This window comes from Primulina huaijiensis, chromosome 6, assembly GCF_012295235.1.
Source record: "Primulina huaijiensis isolate GDHJ02 chromosome 6, ASM1229523v2, whole genome shotgun sequence".
In the NCBI taxonomy this organism is placed as follows: domain Eukaryota; kingdom Viridiplantae; phylum Streptophyta; class Magnoliopsida; order Lamiales; family Gesneriaceae; genus Primulina; species Primulina huaijiensis.
The window spans coordinates 18,906,701-18,927,855 of record NC_133311.1 but is presented as its reverse complement, the minus strand read 5'-3'; the positions used below and the strand labels follow the sequence as shown (position 1 = coordinate 18,927,855).

General features: G+C 34.0%; 5 protein-coding genes and 1 non-coding gene across 6 annotated transcripts; 1 reads left to right on the top strand and 5 right to left on the bottom strand.

Annotated features, from left to right (window-relative positions):
- Window positions 1-378: 378 nt before the first annotated feature.
- LOC140979160 (probable membrane-associated kinase regulator 2) lies at window positions 379-1,194 on the bottom strand (the record flags this gene model as incomplete). Its single annotated transcript, XM_073444497.1, has 2 exons — window positions 379-635; window positions 735-1,194. Coding segments are annotated over 2 exons (576 nt in total), but the record flags the coding sequence as incomplete, so codon positions are not given.
- Window positions 1,195-1,298: 104 nt separating this feature from the next.
- Window positions 1,299-3,374, bottom strand: LOC140979863 (glycosyl hydrolase 5 family protein-like). Its single transcript, XM_073445472.1, has 3 exons — window positions 2,804-3,374; window positions 2,099-2,690; window positions 1,299-1,784 (listed from the first exon to the last, which is right to left on the bottom strand). Exons 1-3 carry the CDS (start codon window positions 3,368-3,370, stop codon window positions 1,351-1,353), a joined length of 1,593 nt encoding a protein of 530 aa, XP_073301573.1. The 5' UTR covers window positions 3,371-3,374; the 3' UTR covers window positions 1,299-1,350.
- Window positions 3,375-4,093: 719 nt separating this feature from the next.
- Window positions 4,094-6,140, bottom strand: LOC140979618 (glycosyl hydrolase 5 family protein-like). Its single transcript, XM_073445110.1, has 3 exons — window positions 5,565-6,140; window positions 4,857-5,454; window positions 4,094-4,607 (listed from the first exon to the last, which is right to left on the bottom strand). The coding sequence occupies exons 1-3, from the start codon at window positions 6,129-6,131 to the stop codon at window positions 4,177-4,179; spliced, it is 1,596 nt and encodes a 531-aa protein (XP_073301211.1). The 5' UTR covers window positions 6,132-6,140; the 3' UTR covers window positions 4,094-4,176.
- A 565-nt stretch (window positions 6,141-6,705) lies between these two features.
- LOC140980007 (calcium-dependent protein kinase 1-like) lies at window positions 6,706-11,251 on the bottom strand. Its single transcript, XM_073445730.1, has 8 exons — window positions 10,535-11,251; window positions 9,618-9,761; window positions 9,266-9,418; window positions 8,477-8,592; window positions 8,232-8,399; window positions 7,449-7,576; window positions 7,268-7,367; window positions 6,706-7,054 (listed from the first exon to the last, which is right to left on the bottom strand). Exons 1-8 carry the CDS (start codon window positions 11,151-11,153, stop codon window positions 6,944-6,946), a joined length of 1,539 nt encoding a protein of 512 aa, XP_073301831.1. The 5' UTR covers window positions 11,154-11,251; the 3' UTR covers window positions 6,706-6,943.
- Window positions 11,252-14,010: 2,759 nt separating this feature from the next.
- TRNAG-UCC (transfer RNA glycine (anticodon UCC)) lies at window positions 14,011-14,082 on the bottom strand. Its single transcript has one exon. It is a non-coding gene; the product is annotated as a tRNA-Gly (tRNA).
- A 1,284-nt stretch (window positions 14,083-15,366) lies between these two features.
- Window positions 15,367-18,255, top strand: LOC140978774 (aluminum-activated malate transporter 9-like). Its single transcript, XM_073443997.1, has 6 exons — window positions 15,367-15,888; window positions 15,997-16,137; window positions 16,219-16,488; window positions 16,733-16,872; window positions 16,962-17,108; window positions 17,570-18,255. Exons 1-6 carry the CDS (start codon window positions 15,594-15,596, stop codon window positions 18,173-18,175), a joined length of 1,599 nt encoding a protein of 532 aa, XP_073300098.1. The 5' UTR covers window positions 15,367-15,593; the 3' UTR covers window positions 18,176-18,255.
- The last annotated feature ends 2,900 nt before the right edge of the window (window positions 18,256-21,155 follow it).

Genomic DNA, 21,155 nt, shown 5'->3' with positions numbered 1-21,155 from the left:
TAAAAAGAAATAAAAAAAACCTCACGAATCTTAATCTATGAGACGAGTCAATCCTACCGATATTCACAATAAAAAGTAATACTCTTAGTATAAAAAGTAATACTTTTTCATAGATGACCCAAATATGATATCTGTCTCACACAAGTTTTTGTCTAGTTTATTTCTTTTCAAATATTTAATTTGACATGTGAATACATTAATAATGATAAATATTTTTTTATAACATGTTACTTTTGGTGAGAACTTACTATTTTTTATGGACTTTTCTGATTTTATATATATTTATAAATACAAGGCCTACTTTTAAACATTTACAACTGTTAATTAACTATCTTTATAAATATATTAATGTTACTAGTTGAATAATTCATTAATCATTCCTCGGTGATTTGATTATTCCTAGCACTTTGAACTCACTAATAATTTACACTTTGCACTTTATTCTATATAATATATAAAAATTATAATACACCACGGATAATTTAATATTAGCTAAGATCATTCTAAGTTGTCTTTAGTTTATTCCCATGAAAATGATGACGACGACGTTGAAGACGAAGAATCCGTTGACATTATTACAGATTTCTCGTACGACGGATCACTCACCGAGCGAGACAATACCGAAGATTCCACGTCTGAAGTTTAATTTAATTTTATCGAGGGAATTAGTTAATTAATTCAACTAATAAAAAAGGTTGAAAGAAATCTTGGGGATAAGTTGATCGGAAAATTACCTCTTGTTGCGTTGAATGATTTCTTGCAATGGAGAATGGCGCCTTGAATGCCATCATGGATTTGCAGCAACGAGTCATCACGACTGCTGGGATCCATCTTCGCGGGCGGCTGAGGCGGCGTTACGATGGTGGAAGTTGACCCGCTTTTGCCCAGGTGCTTACGCACTACTTTTAGCCCCGCTTGCAGATTACTATTTATGGAAGATTGCTTTGAGTGAGTATTCACGCATCCGGCCGACGACGCCGCTTTTGTCGTCTCCCCTCCTTTCTTCGCCGGAAAAGAAACCGCTCCGCCTCTCTTGGAAGCTGCTCCGGCTGAAATGTTCAACTGCCCAGAAAACTTTAACTTCTCCACATAACGTTTCGAGACGCCAACGTACAAAGGCTTCACCATTTTTATGTACTTTTGCACCACTTCTTTTGTCAATTTTCTCTCTTCTGTGCCAGAATGTGCGCCTAATTATCAGCGGTAACACACAACAAACTAATTTGGTTTAATTAAATTCGTACCACTTAATCAAATTATAAAGAAATTTGTAACAAAACTGAAAATTAAGCTTTGTTTATTCTCTCAGTAGTTTTATAAATCTCCTTTTTCTGGATATGTATTACAAATTTAAACATTAACGGGGACAAGCTTAAACCATTGTACTTGAGGATTTTCAGCACAGGTAGGAAGATCGACTAGGTTGTCTCCTACACAGAGACATTTCTTAGTAAGAATTGTGGCATCGGCTGCATTCTTTTCTAAGCACAAATAACTCCCTTGACCATTCTGGGCAGCTAAATGAAGCCTAGAGTTGGAAACAGTCTTCCACTTGCTGCTATTGCTGGCGCAATCCTTCGAAACATGTGCGGCAACATTGTCTCCCGCCACCACTAGGCACCGTGGACTTCCGGAAAGCTTGATTGGACCACCGTCTTGGTGTTGATCCCATCGAGTTGCAGAGACGCAGTTGGATAGGAAGATGTCGTTTTGGCCAAACTGCACGCATTGACCAGTTTGGGGGTGGAATATTTTGTAGGAAGTTGGATGACTCGGATTTGAATCTGTTAAAAAAATAGTTTATTATAACGTAACCAAAAATAGCAAAAAAATTGGAAAACATATGGTTTATGTGACTAAAATTTTAATTTTGTCAAAGTTATTTCATGGGTAAACAATTTAAGAATCAAAAGAAAAAATTGATCTTATTTTCAAAATACAAACATATATATAATTAATCGCTTGCTTAAACCAAAACTCTAGTTATATATCGGCCGCTAGCTAATTGATTGGTTAAATAAATAAACATGATAAAAAGGAAAACTTGTTTTCATTATTTTTTAAATGTGCATNTATACATTGAGAACTTGAATAGTACCTTGATTCATCTGTCTCGCAAATTGCAATCTTTGCACAAAAGAAGTACTTTTAGGACGAACCCAATTAAAATCCATAATCCCATAAGATTCTCCGACGTTAACTCCACCCTCTCTAAGCATGTAGCTTCCTTGAAAAGTCCATAACGCCCAATCTATATCATTTTCTACTATGGCCGCCAAGAAGCAAGTTATATACCGATTATCAGCCTCATTTACACCTGTTTGGTCTATACCATATTCACTAAGAAACAGAGGGTAAGAATTGTTTCCTCTAATCAAGAATAGGTAATTGTTTTCAGCACTTTGAGTCATGCTTGCGCACACTAGGTTGGTTTGAGACTTCCATTCCTCAGCTGGGGTTCCAAAGGTGTACCAATGTGCTTCGAACACTAACCTATTGCCTATGTTCACCCCAAATGGATTTGATTTCAGGAATCCTAGAATGGTGTCGTAGTATAGACCAGAGACTATTACTAATACATCAGGGTTTTGTTTATTGATGACAAGGGCGCCTTGTTGCATGTATTTGTACCAATCTGGCTCGTTTTGTCTGTCACCTCTTAGCTCATTTCTCATGCTCATTGCTACTACCTGCAAATTAAGGATATGTGAAGAATTGGCTATTTTTTTCTACAAGAACGAAACAAATTTAAAGATTTGCGTATTCAAGGCGCTTTATATATATTTTTAAAAAAAAAAATCACCGCGGGGTTGCCCTTATACGTCGCTGCAACCGCTGCCAATCCCTTTAACCATTCATCGGGATCAAAGCTGACATCCCCGAAGAACCCATTCCCATCACTGCCATTGCAACACCATTTTGGCTCGCTGATATGGTTATCCAGCACCACCATCAGATTATTCCTCCCAAGTTCATTCACCACTGCTTTATGAACTTCAATCACATTCATGTTCAGAAACTGGGGATTATTTTTAGCAATCCCTGCTTCCGCGTCTTTCAGTCCAAATTTATCTAGTGATTGCGACACGGTAAGGTTACCATAGTCAGCCCTGGTAAACATGAATGTAGCCCATGTGAATCTCACACAGTTAAACCCAGTTGCGGCTATCTGCCCTGCTATGTATTTCAGGGTCTGTTTTTCCATCCCTTCTGCTATCATTGGCTGCAAGTGTGAGACCCAATTCGCGCAGGCGAGTTTTACTCGTTTTCCTGTTGCTTGATTCACTATCCATCTGGAGTTAGTCGCGAGACCGAATGAATTTGCTGTTTGAAGAAGAAGCAGGAAAATAGTCACTTCAATGATATTCATTTTGTCTGCCATTGAAGAAGAATGATGGTGTCTGAGGTTAATGTTATTGCATATTTATAGTGCCTGCAAAATTTAAAATGTTTGATTTAAGGTTAGGTGTATTAAATGCAGATCTTACCATAACGTAGAATCAGATTTTTCGTGAAAAAGTCTTTGTTTTTCTTCTCCATAAATGTACTATAATGATTTGATCACTGCTTGGGTAAAATTATCAGAATATTTATTAATCAATTATTGAGAAAAAGTCCATTTTTTAACTGAAAAGGGGTGGAAGAAATAAATGCTGTGTTTGATTTTTCTTTAGTGCGCGGAGTTGTGCATAAAAAATAAATCATGTATTTTGCTGGAAGTTGAATATGATGATGTGATTAATCTTTATTTTTAGTTTCAAATGACAACATCCTTAATTATCGTAGCTATTTATGTCGTGTAAAAATTTCATGGCGAAGATCGAAAATGTGTTAAAATCTAAATTACACCAGACATAACATTATTAAAATTTCCATAAAAAAATATATAAGGGATTTTCCCTTCGTCCCATTTTACTATTTATGTGATTATAGATAATTTATATCAACTTTTTTCAAAATTTATTATAATTAGATCTCAAACAAAATTTAGGAAAATGTATCAGATAAACAATAGTTGTCCATCATAAATTTAATACAATATAAATAGTAAATTTACTGAAATATTTTCTTAATGATTTACTTGCCACCCGACGCTAACTTACCGGTAGCACTGATCAAATTTAAGTTAAAGATACTCCATGACAATAAAATAATATCAACAATAATAAAGAATTATTAAATATTAGCAAAAATAAGCTTAAACCACTGAGTCTCTGGATTTTCTTGACAACTACTATCCGAATCATCGTCCAAACAGAGACACTTATTTGTCACAACCATTGATGAGTTCTCGTGGTTCAGTTCCAGGCACAGATATGTTCCCTTTTCATCTTTACTAGCAAGCTGCAACTTGGAATCGGAAATCAATTCCCATTGACTTTGATTTCCCGTGCAATTGCCAGAAAGGATAGCCGGAATCCCGTTTCCGGCGGCTGATAGGCATAATTTCGAGCCAGTTAACTGAATCGGATTTCTGCTTCCAGCATGATTCCACCGGCTAAAACTCCGGCAATCCGTTGCGTAAACTTGAGAATTCTTGGCTTTGATGCATTTTCCACTCCATGGATGGTACAATATGTAGTACATGGGCACTTTTGAATAAGGATCTACATTTAATTTTAATCAAGCGCGCATTATGTGTTACAAATAACAAATATTCTTTTACCACATTTTATTAAATTATTTATTTTAAACAAAATAAAAACCGAAGTTTAAATAAATGCTAATATATTTTGACACGATGAGGTGAAATTATTTGTTTTTTTGTGCACATAGTTTATTTAAATTTCATTATTTTTTGTTAAAAATATAAAATATTTATAAAAATTTTAAGAGTTATATTTGATAAATGTTACCTTGTAAATGCCTTCGTACAAGCTGAAGTTTGTGTTGAAATTTGGGGCTTCTAACTGAGCTCCAATTATAGTTTAGCATCCCATAAGTCTCTTCCGGCCCATGAAGCCCATCTCTTAAATAATAACTCCCTTGTAAAGCCCAAATACTCCAATCCAGATCCATCTCAGCCAAGTAACCCAAAAAACAGCCCAAGAAAACATTATCGGCCCGGTTCCCTCCCAACTGATTTATCCCGAACTCACTAACAAATAAAGGTGCCTTATTCCCATCCTCAACCAAAAAACCAGCTTTATTTTGTAATTCTTGAATTACACTTTTACAAACCCTATTTAATTGTCCATTTAGCCACAAATTTGTTTGTCCCTCGGTAAATGAATATCTATGAGTTTCGTAAACTATTTTTTGTTGAAAATTTAGATTCAATGGCTTTTTCTTTAGAAAAGAAAAATCAAGATCGTAATGTACGCCCGAGACAATCACTAGAAGATTTGGATTCGCTCTGTGAATTGTTCTTGCTCCATCTTTAACATATCGATACCATACGGTCTCGTTTTGTAGTGGACCACGTAGCTCATTTCTCATACTCATAGCCACAACCTACATTGAAGAGAAAAAAGACCTTAACCTAACTAATATCAGCAAACTCTAAAATGTTGACACATCTAAACATTGGTTGGCCTTTAATCCAAATGAAAAGAGCAACGTACCATTTGCGTGTTTTTGTAACGCTTGGCTACAATTGCCAAGCCTCGCAGCCACTCTTTAGGATCAAAATACTTGTCTCCAAAGAATCCATTCCCATCATCATCACCACAACACCACATGGGCCGGCTAACTTGGTTATCAAGCACCACCATCACACCATGGAGCCCGAGTTCTGCAATCAATGCCCGTTGGGCGTCGACGAGTGTAAGGTTCAAAAACCGAGGGTTATTTCGGGATATCCCTACCATAGCATCTCCAAGCCCAAGGCCGCTGAAAGATTGGGCTACAGTCACGTCAGCATATCGGGTAAACATGTATGTCGCCCATGTGAGCCTTACGCAGTTGAAGCCCATTGACGCGACATTCTTTACAATGTTTCCCACGGGCTGCTTATCGAGCCCTTCTGCCAACATGGGCTCGAGGTGTGCAGCCCAATTGGCACAAACGAGCTTCACTCGATCTCCGGTGTGCTCATCTATTATCCATCTTGAGCTAGTTGATAGAGGGAGGGAGTGATGGAGAGTTGCATAGGAGAAAAGAAGCAACAGTCGTACAAGATTCCTTTGCATGTTTCAAGTCAATACTTTTTTGGCTAAAAGGAACCTTATGTGTTTAAGTAGAGGCTATATAGGAATGGACATTTAATAAAAGTTGAATCTCCCAACTACTTTTTATCAGAAATTAACTACATCCCACCAAAACAGAGGTTAGAACTGAACAAAAGTAACTCTCTCACAGAAGTTGAGTGGGAATTTGGTGGACAATTACTCTACTCCAAGATTCACGAGTACTGAATGTTGTGTAAATTATACGACATTAAAATGAAGAGATCACACAATCATTAATTATGCTAAATAATTAAAAGAATCACAATTTTCTGTTTTGGTCAGTAATGATTCTTCCATTTTGTGTCGGTTCTTTGATATTGATCTTCTCAGTTTCGGGTGACTTGTGTTTGATCATTTACAAAAGTTGTCATCTTATAGTGTTTTTACTCTGATTTCGTGAAATAACTTATTTAAAATTAAAAAAAATGAAGAGGGAAGCAAAATGGATCATATATATGATCAAAAAGACCGAGAAAAATAATGGGAAAATCTTAAGATTTTTCGACAGTTTATATACCAAATACATATATATATATATAATAACATCCGGTACTTCAATCTCAAAAGTAAACAATCAAAGTGTGGGACAATTTACAGAAATTAAAAGGCACTAACAGAGGAAAAACCCCAAAAAGGACCATCCTTCCTCAACCTCCACCACTGGCTACAAGGGAAACTGAAGCAACCACATATGATCCAGCTCTTTTCTCCGGGGTACGATGTGACCGGAGAGAGAAGGAAACAGTTAGAACCCATCAAAACATGCATAATACTTACTGGTCATGAAGCCTGGATTGATTATATTTTCGCCGTCTATTTGCGACCAAATCTGGGTTGCCTTTCCTCATCATTGCAGCAAACTCATCATAGTTTATCCTCCCATCCTGTCACGGAACATAATGAAAAATAATATATGATTTTTGCATAAAAATAACGTTCATTCTCTTTAATCTCTCATATCTACACGATTAAGCATAATTTTCTCATCATTTTCCAAATTTCTAAGTGGTAAACAAATCTTGGCCTCAAATTTTGCTCCAGTGTGTAGCAGAGTCCCTGTCAACATGAGAGATTATTGAAGGGAAAGAAAATTTTACATTGTCTGTGTCTACTTCTGCAAGGATTTCTTTAATCGTTTTAGCATCACCCATGTTGTATTGTTTCAGCGCATGCTCGAGTTCTTCCATTGTGATATACCTTGTTTCAGAGGCAAGCGTTAGAAAACTGTGAATACTATCCAACAAAATAAGCAGAAGGTGGATGAAAACCAAGTATTACCCGCTTTTGTCCTTGTCGAAATATTCAAAAGCTTTGTACAGATGGTCTTCCCTCTCGACTCGGTTCATGTGCATTGTTGCTGTTATAAATTCAATGTAATCTATTGTTCCATTTCCATCAACGTCAGCCTGGAAACACCTCATGAGTTTCAGTGGCCAAACTTTTTGAAAACTAATTGTCAAGGTTGAAATCAAGAAGCATCTTACAATGTTAAGAAATTATAATCTGTGGCATTTTTATTGCAAGAAAATATACTGAAGGAAAGAAAATTGTAATGGCACTGCACAAAAGATTTCATACCCTTAAATGTTGTGTGCTGCTCTTTTTCATGTACCCCGAGGAAATCTGAGTATGACCCCAAACTAATGGTGATAATAAGACCTAGAGCTAGTAACTTAATAAAGTTACTCAAATCTTTTCGTCTATATAGCAGCATAAACACCTCAATTGAATCGTCATGCCACAGGCAATCAAACACAAAAAACACCAAGAATTGCCGCAAAACCAAGAATTATCTACCCAACAATTGTTCTAACTTACATTCATATTGAACAAGTGATTTTAACTTTGATATCAATTTGAAAAGCTAACATTTGTCACTTAACCAAAATTTATAGCTTTTAGTAAAACTTAAATCTAAATCTTTATAAATTGTAAAGCACCTAAGCACGATCGAATTTCAAACATTATCATGCAAAATAAGACAACATGCCAAGTGGTGCAACCCAATAGTGAAGTTGATTGTCCTCTATATAGCTTTGATAAATAAAATCAGAGATGTACCGCGTCCATCAATTGTCTCACTTCTGATTCAGAGAGTTTGGTACCCAGCTTTGGTAGACCAGCTTTTAGCTCTTCAAAAGTAATGGTTCCACTGTTATCCGTATCCATGGATTTGAACATTGCCTTCAAGCCAATGATCTCTTCTTCAGAAAGATTTTCAGCAATTACCTAGAAATTACAACGGATTAGAATTCGTCAGAAACATGAAAAAGTGCAGTTCTGCAATATAAAGGATATATTTTAACCTTGAGAGCTACTTTCTTGAGCTTGTTCATCGCTCGGAACTGCTTCATTCTACTTAAAACAGCGATGTCAAGTGGCTTATCGGATGCATCTCCATCTTCTCTCATCCATGGATGGTCTGTAATTTTTAAAAGTTGGACTTTGGTATACAAGTACCGAACCATTTTAACAATGAAATGAAAGAACAATGAAAAAGAAGGCTATGTTTTGTTTCAGTTATCGCGAACAATTTCCATTTTTATTACTGAAACTAATCGCTGCAATTTAATTTTTGTTCTCATTCCCAAAAATATATTTTTCTCATCATTTTCAAATCTCCAGATCTGTTAATTACTTTTCAGTCCACTTATCGTCATTTCCAATAATATTAATTAAGGCTTGCTCATATATTTAAAATTTTCATGGTACCTAAAAAAACATTAAGAAACCAAACATATATGACGTGACATTACTAGCCCTCATTCTGACAACTATGACATGTAAAGTAAAAAGATGGCTCACTGAAAAAACAAATCAAATATACAATTTATTCTATAACTAAATAACATATTTCCAGAAAATTGTTACCAAAGATTTTTATGAATTTTTCTATACATTGCAAATGTTGAGCTAAATTCATGACTATGGTGGATTTCAAATAATTCAAAGAAAGAGGTATATGAGTATTCGTCATCTTATACATGTTTGGTACAGATTATGATATGCGAGAAGCGATGCAGAATAGCCTTGGTTCCCATTTCCGCTGAATAGACATTTTTCAACATTCTGAAGCAACGAAGAAAGACACTTACTTAAGACTTCAACTGCGGTCAGCCTATCCTTAGGATCAGCTTGTAGCATCTTTTTCACAAGATCCTTGGCGCTACTTGATATCGATGGCCAAGGATCTGATACAAAATCAAGGTGACTACGCAAAACAGCATCGAATATCCCATTCTCATTCTCTGGAGATAAAACAGCAAACATCACCGATATATCACAAATAGACAGCAATTTCTGACAACAATCTTAATAGATGAAAAAGTTTTGTGCTCCACTCATCAATCGAGCACCAATTCCATTCTGCACCCTCTACCTTCAGATTTATGAGCCCAATTATAATAACTGAATAAAAGAGACCAAACATATATAAAAAAATGATACCTCCCCAGAAGGGTGGAACACCACTAAGTAAAATATAGAGTATCACTCCCGCACTCCAAATATCAGCTTCGGAGCCATAATTTCGACGCAACACTTCAGGAGCCACATAGTACGCACTACCAACAAGATCCTTGAATACTTCTCCTGCAGTCGGTAGATAGTGAACAAAGGATTTAGCAGTTCCGAAATAAATCCAATAGAACTATTTTTGTGCCAAATCTGTTTTTCCTTGGATACATGATTCAAAACATTAAGCAACAGAATATAAGAAGAGAATTTTTATCAACAAAACATTAAAACATTTCGTCGGTGTTTCTTTGACGTATTATCAGCATGACCTCTGTTTATCCATGATCGACTATTCTGATATACATTGAATTCAACTCTGGCTTTCTGTTTGCACAAGGAAGAAAAACCAAATAAGTTTCTACTTTCTATCCAACTTAGGATCAAGAAAGTATGGAGAGCCCCCTTTGCATTTAAATTTCAGTCAACTATGTCTAAGCCTACCTAACCAAGCGAATTTCTGAATTTTCACTTGATGATGCTAGTGTGAATTTTTTCTCACATAACAAGTAATGATATGAAAGGCCAACCGAACAAGGAACTCGGATTACGCTCATGAAAACTAAGATCAAACAATCACAAGTGAAATCCAGGATAAAAAATGTATCCCTTATTGTATTGATTTCAACCACAACATTGCATTAACCAACTAACAAAATTTTCTTTCACCTCGAAGAAGGTAATATTGCTCTGTATGTAATCCTTCACGGTTCACAATTCCAAACTTTTACAACAACTAGTATCTAACTCTATAAAAAGCACTATACGCATTTCTCTCATGCATATGTAAACATCTTCCAAGACAAAAAAAATTTATAAAAATTACAGTGACCCGGTCATAAACACATTACCTTGTTTGAAAAACACGGACAGTCCAAAATCAGTAGCCTTAAGCGGTGAATCCTCACGAGTACTCAAAAACAAGAAATTCTCAGGTTTCAAATCTCTGTGCATAACCCCCATGGAATGACACGCGTGCACCACGGTCACAATCTGCCTGCACAGACCCGCCGCCGCGCGCTCCGAGTAATGTCCCTTGGCAATAATCCGATCGAAGAGCTCGCCGCCGCCGCACAATTCCATCACCAAATGCACATCATGCCGATCCTCAAATACCTCTTTCAGCTCCACGATGTTACGGTTTCCGGTGAGATGGTGCATGATCTGAACCTCACGGCGCACGTCCGCCACGTCATCGGCGTTCAGGAGTTTCCTTGTAGCGATTGACTTGCAGGCGTAGGTCAAGCGCGTGGCACGATGGGTCACGAGATGGGTCACCCCGAATTGACCCCGGCCAAGTTCGCGGCCAAAAATGTAGACAGAATGGATATCCGCCATGGGTCGCCCGAGGACGCGGCCTGGGCCGGTGGGGAGGGGACGGCGGGGAGGTGGTAGCCCATCTGAAGGCAGGACGTTCGCTTGGGCCGGAGGTTTATGGGTGGTGGTGTGAAGGCTGCTGCGGTTACCCATTGTAAGTTGACTGAAAAGCAAACAATTTTCTGGCGAGACAGAGGTCCGATTTCTAGAGACTGCATTAACTTAAGTTTATGGCTTTTGTCTGAATGAATAGCTAACTTGAAATGACCCTACTGCCACTCTGTTAGTTTACCATAGAGATGACAATCTTCCGCATTAAACGGAAAATTTGATATCCAATCCTGGCCGAAGATATGAACTTTTTATTCGATTAATTAAATAAACATGTAATGTAGGAAAGAGTAAGTCTCGTGTGAAACCGTCTCACGGATCTTAATCTGTGAGACGGGTCAACCCTACCCATATTCACAATAAAAAGTAGACATGTCAAAATGGGCTGGCGGGGCGGGCCAGCCCGCCATTTTCGCGGGCCTCTAAATGGCCAACCCAGCCCAACCCACCTTGGGCCGCGGGCTAGACGGGCCGACCCACGTATTTTTAACCCGTTTATTTTTTTTAAGAAAAAAATACTAAATAATATCGCAGTAAACAATGAAGAAAAATATATTTTAGTAAAATAGTTTCATAAAATACTTAAAAACATTGAAATAAGATAAATTAAGAAAGCATCAACATAATCCATAAAAAGTAAGGTGCTTAAACCAAACATGAAGATTGAGACATGGAGGAGAACAGAAATTCGAGGAATGAGAAGGTTGTAAATTTTAGAAAATATTATGTGTTCAACAATACACATAATTATCAAACCTCCGCCGGATCCACAAAATTTCACTACAACTCGTCGGACTTCAAACAAAACCGCTCTTGGGTTCGCAAACAACTGTTATGCTTAAAAATTATTTTAAGATTCATGAATAAAATATACAGAAATTTCTTCCCTTTAAGATTCATGAATAAAATTTACAGAGATTTAGATTTTACCAGAGTGAGTGATGAAGGCGAGGCCAAGGAGAAAAATAAGAAAGAAATAAGATAAGAGAGTGATGGAGGCGCATGAGACTTATTCCAATTTTTATATAAAACTTAAAACTTAAAAATATAAAAAAAAATATAAAATTATACCCTAATTTGGCGGGCCAACCCGCCCCGTTTGGGCCCGACCCATCTAGGCCCGCAACCCAAACGGGCTCAGCCCATTTGGCCCGTCTCTAAACGGGCTGCTATTTTATCAACCCAACCCGTTCAATTTTTATAGCGACAAGTCTAATAAAAAGTAATACTCTTAGCATAAAAATAATACTTTTTCATGGATGACCCAAATAAGAGATCCGTCTCACAAATACGACCCGTGAGACCGTCTCACACAAGTTTTTGCCTCTTATAAAAGGATGGAGTAACGAGTATCAGATTTTTTTTGTATTAGATATTCAATTTGAATTATATCTCAATTTTCTAAGTTTTCATATAAATGTATTTTCTATATGTTCATGTATAAAATCCAAAATTCATTGTATTAATAGATGTAATGACTAAAAATTCATTATATAATTTACAACGTATTATAATATTCGTATCAAGTTACAAAAATCCAATCGTTCTATAAATTGATTAAGCAACATATCAAATATACAATATTACGTCACGCAAGCAACATGTGTGTCTCGCTCGTTATTATATATGCTTTTTCGACTGTGATTTTAATTCTAATATTTTTTGTGAATTAAATTAGTTTGATAGAATGAAGATATTTATTAATATATAGTTCATATTATTTTATTGGATAATGATTTTAGAAAAAATTGTTTCTAATATTTTCTTTTTTTATAATGTTTAATTTGTTAATTTATACATTTTTTTTCTTTATTAGTCACAATAATTTAATAAATATTCATAATTTAATCGAAATAATTTAAATTTGAGAAAAAATCAATTATAGATGATAATAAAAAATTTGAATAGTGTGTGAATATTTAATCCTTAGAAGGGTACGAGAACGTAGATCATGAAATTGAAAATCTAATAAATGAAGATGAGACAAATGATATGAAATCGTAACCAAACACAACACGATGACGTTGTCAGCCTAGTTTACAATTTTGCTTTATTTTTAACAAGAAACCAAATGAAATTAAATACTCAAAATGCCAAAACTGCATGATTGGCAAATCCATCCGTTTTTTACACGTGAAACTTCAACAACTCAAGTAAGCTGGGGAAGAGCCACCGAGCGGCGATATTTATCAAGGAGTCGCTGCTAAAATTTTTAAAAAGTTCAATATACGAAAAAACTATAGAATATATAAATAATAATAATAATAATTACATTTCAAACGTTTAAGCAATGTTCGACAATTCGTTGATAAAAAGGGTTTGGAACAATGTCTTGGCTAAATTCATTTGTGGTACGGACATAGAGGAAAAAAATTTATTTAGAAACCTACCAATATGGGGTCAAACCATGAATGTGACTATTTGCATATGTCGTTGTCGCTGGCTGTCCTAAACGTGTTTGACTTGATGGAACAAGTGTGTCTGATTATTTTTATTAATATTTTTTTGAATGAATATATCATATAGAACAGTCAGCATGATTTACTTTGCTAACTTGATTTATAGATTATTGTTTTAGTTCGGTAATTCTCATGATATTAACAAAAGTTGAAGAAGAGCCAAGCGAACTTCCATGAAATTCCCAAAAATTTATGGGTTCAACTCAAAATTGGAAAACTCAATCACATTGGAATCCAAGGACGAATCTATAAAAAGATATTGGCTTGGTGGCAATCGGAATTTTGTGTCTTATCAAAAAGAAATTGGGTTGACGGCAATCGGGAATTTTGTGGATCCAAAATTATTCACATTTTTAGCTCTAAAAAAATCAAAGAAAAACTCGATTTCGCACATTTTTTTCCCATGCACCTATTTTTTTGTCAGGTGGAAAAAAATCAACTGCGTTTGCCGGGAGTCGAACCCGGGTCTATTGCTTGGAAGGCAATTATCCTAACCGTTGGACTACAAACGCTATTCTTTTATTTTCTTTATATATTTAAACAAAAATCCATATTGATATTAAAATCTATATCATTCCAATCGAAACATTGATTTTACTAAAATTCTATGTATCTTATATGATCAATTAAAGATCATAGTAAAAGAAAAAAATTTTCCACCGATGAAGTCGAGGATGATCCCTTCAGGATTTGAATATTGTCGTGGTTCAAGCACATATTTTTACAGCATTTGAGTGATATGACACGTTGAGGCATCCAATTCCAGCATCCGCATATGATGGAGGAGATAGTGTTGTCTCAAAGCTATGCTACACTTTTCTAACACGGCTTCAAAACAAATTTAACTACGATTTTGCACTAAAGAATCCCCTAATAGTGTGGAATTAACATATTATACCACAACGAAGATTGTCTCATTTCTGTAAAAACTGAATACACGGAATGTCATAGTGATTAAGATAATGTTTTCAAATACTCAACTTTTCTTTTATAAACTTGCAAAATTTCATAAAAAAAAAAAAAATTCGTAGTCACTTTTTTTTTATGCATGATTTGTAATCAGTACCGTCTAAACACGTGAGAAATAGTAATATTTGGTTATGGAATTCGGAAGCTTATTTTAGGGATCAATTTTGTCAGTTGTAAACAAAATAACATGAAAAAATTTTGTGGGTCCTGAGATAAATATCATACCTAGTAGCCCATGCATTCAAAAGCTTGACATATAGGATATATATTAATGAACATTTTCGAATTTTGTTGTGAATAAGTACGTAGCTTACAGAAATGAGATCTTAACGATTACATTCCATGGAACATTAAAGGACGAAAATTATTGAGACTTAATCTTGACACATCCCGATAATATCACAAGGGATCGATTGAGGATTGTAAAGGAATTGAGACATATTCCAAAATTTATGATTGCAGCAACAACTTGTTGAATGTTGCAATATTACAAACAATTTCAAACTGTTTATTAGTGATCATCATGTAATGTTTATATTTCTCCCATGGCCTAGCTATTTTTGAATACGAATGTTGCATTGCTAAGTATTTTTCACAGGAAACACTGGTTTAAAAATTAATGAACTGAGTGACGAGATCACGAGATATTTTATAGAGTAAAAATTAAGGAGAATAAACAGTGAACAATTAATTCTTCTAAAATGGTTAGATTCTAATTCTATATCGACCATTCCACGTAATTGTTAAGCATCTTTTATCTAAGGTTTTAGCTCCATTCTTTCTTCTATTATTGCTGTATTTATTCTTTTTCCAATGCTTCATATCTTGACCACTCATTATTTTCTAATCCTACTTGCATCAGCCACTTAGCCATATCCCTTCTTTAAATCTCATTTGCCTCGTCTCAGTTGTTTCATCTGTTTTCCCCCGTGCCTTAAAAGAAGCACTTATCTCGTGTGGCAGCAACTCTATTCTAGTCGACGAAGATCAAGAACTAGGACAAAAGACTCGACAAGAGTTGGGATTTAAGTGTTCATATTTTCTTCGTTGAAGAATGAATGGCAAAAAGGGTAGTGTTGAAATCAAAATACCTCCCATCAGCAAAGAGAAAATGTCAGATTCTAAGAGAAATTTTGTAGACGGAGTTGACTTTTCGTGCAAAAGCTTCATTTTAAGTGTGTGGGAATTTTGCAAAGAAGATGTAGATAGAGTCACGTTCTCTCTTAAAGTCGGCCTCGCAGTTCTCGTTGTATCGCTCTTGATATTATGTCGAGATCCTTACAAAGTTTTTGGTACCAATATTATCTGGTCTATCCTAACTGTTGCCATCATGTTTGAATACACAGTCGGTATGTATATAAGATCGCATAAAATCAGCTCAAAAGTTTTTCATATTTTGTTATTTTCCGAGTACGTATTTGACAGTATTCCATGCATTTTTTTTATACGAATGCTAGGTGCCACATTTAACCGAGGATTCAACAGAGCACTAGGTAGTCTGCTGGCTGGAGTCATGGCTATAGCCGTAGCTCAGATAGCTTTAAGCACCGGCCATGTAGCTGAACCAATTATTATTGGTTTTAGTATCTTCATTGTTGGTACGTATTTTAAACTATTTCCGCCCCTTCGCCTGCCACTAAGTGTATTACACTAAGAAACAACGTTTTAACATTTTATAGGAACGGTTACATCATTCATTAGGTTATGGCCATCCTTAGTTCCATACGAGTATGGATTTCGAGTAATCCTTTTCACCTACTGTTTGATCATCGTTTCTGGTTATCGAATGGGAAGTCCATTAAGAACTGCCATGGATCGGCTCTACTCTATCGCCATTGGAGGGATAGTCGCAGTATTAGTTAATCTATTGATTTTTCCTATATGGGCTGGAGAACAGTTGCATAAAGAACTTGTGAACAACTTTGCTTCAGTTGCTGATGCACTTGAAGGTATTTCAAATTATGAACCATTGTGTAACATACAATTTGTATACTTGCAATCTATAATAGTAATGTCCATTAATCGGGGACACTCAGAGGATTTTGGAAGAGTGGGGAAAACTACCTTTGCTCGGGTCTGTTGAGTAGTCCGCCCTGGTATTAAACAGAAATGTCAAAAGAGTCCAACTTTGACTACGTATTATTCACTGTTTGATTTTAATCGTTAGTGCTTTGGACATTTATTGGATTTTAGAATGTGTTCGGAAATACTTGCAAAACGATGGATCTGAACAACCCGAGTTCACAAAGATTGTCATGGACGAGTTTCCAGACGAACCTGCGTACAGAAAATGCTTGTCGACTTTGAACTCTGCCTCAAAATTTGAAACTTTGGTACCATATCTGATCTTTTGTGGTTGAATGAGGTTAAAAAGAAATATAATCGGCAAATGCTCACAATTTTTTCTGCATCTGTTTTCCAGGCCAGTTCTGCTAAATGGGAGCCACCCCATGGAAGGTTCAATCACTTCTTTTATCCATGGTCTGAATACGTGAAAGTCTGTGCGGTCCTACGCTATTGTGCATACGAGGTCATGGCACTTCACGGTGTGCTACACTCTGAAATTCAGGTCTCGGAACATTCATCTGTTGTAAATTAAGATATTTACGACATTGAGCATGATTCATGAGCTCGACCCAAATCTATTGAACACAAATTTCTGAAACCTCAAATATGTCTGAAACAGGTCTGCCATATATAAGATACACATGGAAATGATTCTCCTTTAGTGGCTTTCTATGATGAACAAAAGCCGAAACATAATATAAGGCCTTTCTAATTACTTAAGAACATAAGCATCAACTTCGATAACAAAGGAATCAGATTAAAAAAACGAATCAGTGTTAAGAATATATTCAGGAAAGAGTAGAGATATAAAGTTTGTAGTATTTGATAGAAAAAGCCAATAATAATTGAGAGAACTTTAGTCTTTTTGCATATTTCATTATTAACACTATTTACCAGATGATAAGTTTGGAACAAAAAAAAATTCGGCCCTTTATCTGATACATATTATTTTCTTTGTATCAGGCCCCGTATAACCTTAGGATCACATTCCAAAAGGAGATCCAAGAAGCATCAAGCGTGGCAGCAGAGCTAGTCCGGTACCTAGGCCAAGATATAGCCAACATGCAATATAGCCACAAATCTTGCCTCCTTAAACGGGTTCATGTTTCGACTGAAAGACTGCAAAAGGCCATAGACATGCACTCGTATCTCCTAACATCTACATACGACCCACCAGATAATTCATCGATGCCACAAACAAAGCTTGCTCATGCATTGTCATCAACTTTTTCTGATTTAGATTCGAAACTTTTAGAACAAAATCTTGTTACCCCAAATCAACTTCTGGGAACTACGGTACCGTTGCAGGTTGAATCGTATCATGAGACAATGAGGAAGCATTTGAGAAAGCAACATTCTTGGCCATCTAGAGAAGTTGATGCTTTTGAAGACGATAGAGGCTTTAACAAGGATTCGGTTCCTAAAATGCAGGCTCTGGAGAGTACTACAAACCTGTCACTTGCAACTTTTACCTCGTTGCTTATTGAATTTGTGGCTAGGCTAGACCACTTGGTTGAAGCAGTAGATGAACTCTCAAACATGGCTAAATTCAAACATGATGATGCATAGATATGGTCGAGGCATTGTATTTATTATAGAAAAATGATGTAACACAGAATATACATAAATTCACCATCTCATAATTCTCATTGATCCAAAGGCAGTATGTGTTTAAATTATTTGCTGTCAAAAATATGAGGGATTAAAAAAAATAACTTTCTTTGACCATAAATTAATTTGAAATAATTATTCCATTTTCTTTTTTAATCATTTTTTTTTTCAGAAAACAATAGTTCTAGTTGATTATAGCATACATAAAATGTGTGGAAATTTTTCTTTTGCTACAAACCGTGTACATCTTCTGTTACACAGTTTAGATATACAGTTTTTTAAAAAGAGAGATTTTCTTAAATAGACTCCACCAAATTACTATAATCAATTTTAGCCTTGAATTAAGTTAATTTATCAAAATAATCTTTTTATTATATCAAATTACAAAGATGTCCTTTAAATCCTACTTCCAATAAATTTCGCTCTCTCAATCTCTTTTCTTCTCTTATAATTCCATGTTTTAGGAGCTTTGAAGCACGTTCATTCTAGTTTTTTAAACATGTATGGATTTCATTTTTTTTGTCCATCTAATTTTTTTAGACAAATAATGAGTTAAATATTCTTAAGATCAGATTTCAATTAATTATCAAATATTGAATGAAGCAAGTTTAAAAGTACATGAAAATTGAGAACAAAGATCGAACAATGATGGTAAAGTAACTTTCTTGAAATAATGAATAAAAATGTAGAACAATGGCTAAGGAGGGAAATGAGGTCCATGGCAATTGGCATGAATCTGTCTCCTCTGAAAACTAGGCACTAAAGAATTGGAGCAAATAATTTAGAATAAGAAAGAGTAAAATAAAATATTTCAATTATATAAGACACAATATAAAATGTTTAATAAAGAATATCGTTTTTAAAATTATGACTTTAAAATCGGTTAGAATAATCAATTTCTCTTTTAAAAATGATATTACTATCTTTGTATGAGACACATGTTATTAATCTAAAATGTTTAACAAGATATGTTAAATGATTTGTGACAGAAAATTTATACTCAAAATGTGCACGTTTGGAGTTCTTCAATCACGTTTTGTGGTTGTGGGTAAGAAGGAGAACAAGTAAATGAGCGAAAGAGAAAAAGTAGTAAGAATAAATTTGATTATTTGAAAATAATTTAGGATATAAATATAAATAGTTAGCTTACTGTATTATTTTTTTGATAAAATTTATATACTTTCAGAAAGAATTTGCTATATTATCATATTAGAAAATTTCCAATTTTGGTCCTTTGAATTTTATTTTTGGTATTTTAATTTGTTAAATTTTAAAAATATGTTATCTAAGTAACAGACAAAAGTGAGCAGTTTGGGTTGGAACTTTCGAAGTAAATGATTTGGTTCGATAGTAAACAGATTTGTAGAAATTTCACTCGCAAAATGAAAGACCGAAAAATTACCAACAAGATCTTCTGATTACTCTCATCTTTATTAAAATCTTAGAAAAAATTATCCCCAAAAATTAGTTGTAATTACGAAACCTATCAAATTTATTTAAATTTTCCCCAGTAGTCGACACGTCGGACCCACATTAGAAAGCAAAATCTGTGAGTAACTTTGCTCCGATTATCATGTCTGCTAAAATATATACGATCAAATTATTCCAACAAAAAAAATAAACATTTATAAATCTTCAAAAGAAAATGAATAATATCTTTTTATGAACTGTTAAAGCAATAGATGTTTTGATTAAGAGAGAATACATATATTTACTTTTACTTTTTTTTTATAAATACTTTTCACAAAAATTTTGTGAGACGAGTCAATTTTCTGAGATTGATCTCTTATTTGAGTCACTCGTTAAAAAATATTATTTTTAATGTCAAAATTGTTACTTAGTATTATAAATATGGGTAAAGTTGACTCGTATTAAAGATAAAAATCCGTGACATCGTCTTACAAGATAATTACTACATAATTTTACTATTTAACATGTATAAACCCCTAGAAAAAACTATTAGCTATATTGATTATTTTTTCATTCTAAGTTATAGTAATGATTTTGAAAAAAATAAAATAATCATATAATTATTTTGCAGATAACCAAAAATAGTTATTTTGACTAGTTTGATAATTTAATAGATAACTATATTTTTTTTCATAGTTACATAAAATTGTAATTTTGATCATTTATATTTGTTTTTTTGCGATTTTGGTACACCATAATTATTAAATTTTAACATTAGTCTTATACGATTTTTGACAATTTTAATTATTTTTATCGAAAGTGATGATATGATATTACATAAATAAGTGATATATAAACATCATATAGGAAAAGCAACTGAAATTTAAAAACAAACAAACAAAAATACAAACTATAAATTGACAATATAGATAATCAAAATTATCAACAAAAAAAAAAAACAAATGTAAAGAACATAAAATGTAATTTTACCTAATAATTATTTGGAGTGAAACAATAGTCGAATATATATTCATCCATAAAATCTATTTTGGTGCAAATTTTACATTAAAATAATGCAATTTCTGCAACAAATACAACATCCATCTCCAACTCATTTATTTCAAATCTTACATCAAAAAGAATATGCTCGAAATATTTTTTTATTTTACATATATTAATTATTATTTTTTATTTAATATATTTTTAATTATGACTAATGTTTATATTATATAATCAATATATATTATTAATAAATTTAAATAATAATATTTAAGTTTATAATTTCACTATATAATATAAATTAAATTATATATAATATGAATTAATATACGAAAAATATTTAAATTGAAAAATATGAATGCAAATTCAAACATAATACAGATATAACTTTAAACATTTGAATGACTATATTCATCTCACAAATGATCAATTAAAGTATTTCGTAATACGAAGTAAGTATCTTTATATTAAATTATATTATTTATAAATCATTAAATCAAATTATTCCTTAATTATTAATAATTAACAT